Source organism: Anoplopoma fimbria, chromosome 23 (genome assembly GCF_027596085.1).
Source record: "Anoplopoma fimbria isolate UVic2021 breed Golden Eagle Sablefish chromosome 23, Afim_UVic_2022, whole genome shotgun sequence".
Classification (NCBI taxonomy): domain Eukaryota; kingdom Metazoa; phylum Chordata; class Actinopteri; order Perciformes; family Anoplopomatidae; genus Anoplopoma; species Anoplopoma fimbria.
Window position 1 is genome coordinate 556,970 of NC_072471.1, and position 5,000 is coordinate 561,969.

Genomic DNA, 5,000 nt, shown 5'->3' on the forward strand with positions numbered 1-5,000 from the left:
CTATTTATACCAGCAGCACATTTGACAGAATCAACGTGTGAATATTTAATATTTCATATTTATATTTTCTTGTCGTGAAGTTTAAAGCGTGACTCGTGTTGTCTCCTGTCGTCAGAGCCACTTCCTGTCCGCAGCGTCCACATCTCAGACTACAAAGAGTCTCCAGAGACCGGCGTCATGTTTCAGATCGAGTCTCCAGCAGGAAACGTCTTCAGCAGAGTGAACATCAGCTTCACGGAAGGAGCCGAGCGCCGCTCCATGCTCTACAAAGGTAAGGCTCTAATAGCCAATCAGCTCCTCTGAACTCAACTACTTTAATACGTTGTTTGCTTTAGTTATACATGTTTCTATCTTCATAGAAACATGTATAACTGGGTTATAACTCACTGTGACGGCGTTATTAGACATTAATATTACATGTTTATGAACTGATAATTATACATGATGTCATTTGTAGTGTTTTTCTTTAATGAAACTCATTGCCCTTGTTAACCCGTCACTTCCTGTATGTCCTTCACAATAAATGGACTTTAATGTGAAGGCAGTGAAAGGCTTTTACTCTGAAACGTGAAGTTTTCTGGTCAATCTATCAGATACCAAATATTAGCTGAATTGAATCTTTGTAAAAGTGTATTTTATGAACTTTCATGAAACAAATAAAACATTTTTTCTGTATTAACAAACTTTATTGAATGTTGAACGCAGTACAACTCTTCTGTGGGACTGTGTTTATCTTTAAAGAGTTTAAAGAGTTTAAATAATAATTGTTTTGTGTGCTTGTAGATTTCTACAAAGGGAAGACGGTGTTCAAACACTGGTTACCTGGAGTTTGTTACCGTAACATCACCTTCCAGGTCATCTCTGAGGTCACAGTGTACCAGACGGCCCTGGTGACACACAGTGACATCACACACTCACCTGTACACCACAGGACAGGTGAGTGTGTAGTTATAGTGGTTACATTATTGTCTCACCTGTCTCACTCTGTTGTTGTTGTCTCACCTGTCTCACTCTGTTGTTGTCTCACTCTGTTGTTGTTGTCTCACCTGTCTCACTCTGTTGTTGTTGTCTCACCTGTCTCACTCTGTTGTTGTCTCACTCTGTTGTTGTTGTCTCACCTGTCTCACTCTGTTGTTGTCTCACCTGTCTCACTCTGTTGTTGTCTCACCTGTCTCACTCTCTTGTTGTTGTCTCACCTGTCTCACTCTCTTGTTGTCTCACCTGTCTCACTCTCTTGTTGTTGTCTCACTCTCTTGTTGTTGTCTCACCTGTCTCACTCTGTTGTTGTCTCACCTGTCTCACTCTCTTGTTGTTGTTGTTGTTGTCTCACCTGTCTCACTCTCTTGTTGTTGTTGTTGTCTCACCTGTCTCACTCTGTTGTTGTTGTCTCACCTGTCTCACTCTGTTGTTGTCTCACCTGTCTCCCTCTGTTGTTGCCGTCTCACCTGTCTCACTCTCTTGTTGTTGTCTCACCTGTCTCACTCTCTTGTTGTCTCACCTGTCTCACTCTCTTGTTGTTGTCTCACTCTCTTGTTGTTGTCTCACTCTGTTGTTGTTGTCTCACCTGTCTCACTCTGTTGTCTCACTCTCTTGTTGTTGTCTCACCTGTCTCACTCTCTTGTTGTTGTCTCACTCTCTTGTTGTTGTCTCACCTGTCTCACTCTGTTGTTGTCTCACCTGTCTCACTCTCTTGTTGTTGTTGTTGTTGTTGTCTCACCTGTCTCACTCTCTTGTTGTTGTTGTTGTCTCACCTGTCTCACTCTGTTGTTGTTGTCTCACCTGTCTCACTCTCTTGTTGTTGTCTCACTCTCTTGTTGTTGTCTCACTCTGTTGTTGTTGTCTCACCTGTCTCACTCTGTTGTCTCACTCTCTTGTTGTTGTCTCACTCTCTTGTTGTTGTCTCACCTGTCTCACTCTCTTGTTGTCGTCTCACTCTATTGTTGTTGTCTCACCTGTCTCACTCTCTTGTTGTCTCACCTGTCTCACTCTCTTGTTGTTGTTCTCACCTTGTTGTTGTCTCACTCTCTTGTTGTTGTCTCACCTGTCTCACTCTGTTGTTGTCTCACCTGTCTCACTTGTTGTTGTCTCACTCTGTCTCACTCTTGTTGTTGTCTCACCTGTCTCACTCTGTTGTTGTTGTTGTTGTCTCACCTGTCTCACTCTGTTGTTGTCTCACCTCTGTTGTCACCTGTCTCCTCTGTTTGTTGTCACCTGTCTCACTCTCTCTTCTCTGTTGTTGTCTCACTCTGTTGTTGTTGTCTCACCTGTCTCACTCTCTTGTTGTTGTTCACTCTCTTGTTGTTGTCTCACCTGTCTCACTCTGTCTGTTGTTGTCTCACCTGTCTCACTCTGTTGTTGTCTCACCTGTCTCCCTCTTGTTGTCTCACCTGTCTCACTCTCTTGTCTCACCTCTTGTTGTTGTCTCACTCTCTTGTTGTTGTCTCACTCTCTTGTTGTTGTCTCACTCTGTTGTCTCACCTGTTGTCTCACCTGTCTCACCTGTCTCACTCTGTTGTCTCACCTGTCTCACTCTGTTGTCTCACTCTCTCTGTTGTTGTCTCACCTGTCTCACTCTCTTGTCTCACTCTGTTGTCTCACCTGTCTCACTCTCACTCTGTTGTTGTCTCACCTGTCTCACTCTCTGTTGTCTCACCTGTCTCACTCTCTTGTTGTCTCACCTGTCTCACTCTCTTGTTGTTGTCTCACTCTCTTGTTGTTGTCTCACCTGTCTCACTCTCTTGTTGTTGTCTCACTCTCTTGTTGTTGTCTCACTCTCACTTGTTGTTGTCTCACCTGTCTCACTCTCTTGTTGTTGTCTCACCTGTCTCACTCTCTTGTTGTTGTCTCACCTCTTGTTGTTGTCTCACCTGTCTCACTCTGTTGTTGTTGTCTCACCTGTCTCACTCTGTTGTTGTTGTCTCACCTGTCTCACTCTCTTGTTGTTGTCTCACTCTCTTGTTGTTCACCTGTCTCACTCTTTGTTGTCTCACCTGTCTCACTCTGTTGTTGCCGTCTCACCTGTCTCACTCTCTTGTTGTTGTCTCACTCTCTTCTTGTTGTCTCACCTGTCTCCCTCTGTTCACCTGTCTCACTCTGTTGTTGTTGTCTCACCTGTCTCCCTCTCTTGTTGTTGTCTCACTCTGTTGTCTCACCTGTCTCACTCTCTTGTTGTCTCACCTGTCTCACTCTCTTGTTGTTGTCTCACTCTCTTGTCTCACCTGTCTCCCTGCCCGTCTCCCTCTCAGTGCCCTACCCCCCCCTCAACATTTCCCATAAGATCGTCCACCTGAGCCCGAGGCTGCCGGGTGATGTGGTTCCTCCTGACGGGGGCGAGGAGAGCCGGAGGGCCTCCCGCCAACAACGGGACGCCCCTCTGATGGAGGAGCAGCAGGAGGAGGAGGAGAACGCTGAGGAGGAGGTGGGGGTTCCCTTCAGCCCGACACAGAACCTGAGCGTCATGGACTCCGTGACCCAGACCACGGAGACCCAGAGCTACTGGATGGAGCCCACGGACGCGTCTCCTGCAGACCTGGACGAGGAGTTCGTTAACGCCGTGGTGTCGGAGTACGAGGACTCCAACGAGCCCGGGTCGGCCATGGGTCTCCCCCGACGGCCCCGTGCTGCCCACCAAGCTGCCCCCGTCCTGCTGGAGCTCCGCTGGCTGCCACCGAGACCCCCGACCAGCTACGACGGCTTCAACGTCTACATCTACAGAGAAGGTAGACTTTAATATAATAATAATAATGATAATAATAATAATAATAATAATAATGATAAAAATTATACAAAAAAGTATTTTAAAAAGTATTAAAAATGTTTATACAAAACATTATACAAAAAATTATACAGAAAATGATGTTGATATTAATAATGAAAATAAAAACAATAACAATAATAATAATTACAGTAATAATAATGATAATAATGATAATTTTTTAAAAAAGTATAATAATACAAGGGTGTGAAATCAATACAGAATAAATGTAATTATAAAATAAAATAGTGAAGCTTTTAAACTGAAATAAATCTGCAGAACATTAAGTTACTAAAGTCAATAAATCCATAACAATCAGCAGAAGATTAATAAGCAATGCTTTTGTGAAACGTTGAAGTCATTTATTTTTGGCATAAATTCAGTGACGAGAGCTTAGTTAGTTTATTGAGTCTGTAAAGAACATCTGACATTTTATTCATAACTATAAATCATTTTATGATGAATCTGTAATGAGAGTCGTTCCTACTTCCAGCTCTACTTTGTTTAACCCTTATATTTAACCCTTATGTTTAACCCTTATGTTTAACCCTTATGTTTAACCCTTATATTTAACCCTTATGTTTAACCCTTATATTTAACCCTTATCTTTAACCCTTATATTTAACCCTTATCTTTAACCCTTATATTTAACCCTTAGTTTACCGAACAAGAGGAGCACAGTTGTCAAGCTCGCTGTCCTCTTCTGTTTCTCAGGGAACTCTACAGAAACAGCCACCGTGGATGAAAACACTCACGAGTTCTTCACCGAGTTAACGGAATCCGGAACGTACCGAGTCCAGGTCACCACGCTGAGCTCGTCTGGAGACTGTGAGGCCCGAGAGAGCGCCGCCGACACCGGCTTCACCTTCTACCTCAGTGAGTCCACCACGCCACCCAGTCCCACCATGAAGACGACAGAAACCAGTACCGACGTGTTTAAAGCAGCATCATGAACCAGTGTATAGCACCACAATAAACCAGTTCATAGCACCACAATAAACCAGTTCATAGCACCACAATAAACCAGTTCATAGCACCACAATAAACCAGTTCATAGCACCACAATAAACCAGTTCACAGCACCACAATAAACCAGTTTATAGCACCACAATAAACCAGTTTATAGCACCACAATAAACCAGTGTATAGCACCACAATAAACCAGTGTATAGCACCACAATAAACCAGTGTATAGCACCACAATAAACCAGTGTATAGCACCACAATAAACCAGTGTATAGCACCA

General features: G+C 43.5%; 1 protein-coding gene across 1 annotated transcript in view; it reads left to right on the plus strand.

The window, feature by feature from the left end:
* Positions 1–5,000, plus strand: part of ptpro (protein tyrosine phosphatase receptor type O) — a 29,415-nt gene that overhangs the window by 847 nt on the left and 23,568 nt on the right. Inside the window, exons 2-6 of the mRNA XM_054625036.1 lie at positions 116–271; positions 784–936; positions 3,246–3,367; positions 3,476–3,719; positions 4,469–4,630. Coding sequence (XP_054481011.1) covers positions 116–271; positions 784–936; positions 3,246–3,367; positions 3,476–3,719; positions 4,469–4,630 — 837 coding nt within the window. The remainder of the gene's footprint in view (positions 1–115; positions 272–783; positions 937–3,245; positions 3,368–3,475; positions 3,720–4,468; positions 4,631–5,000) is intronic.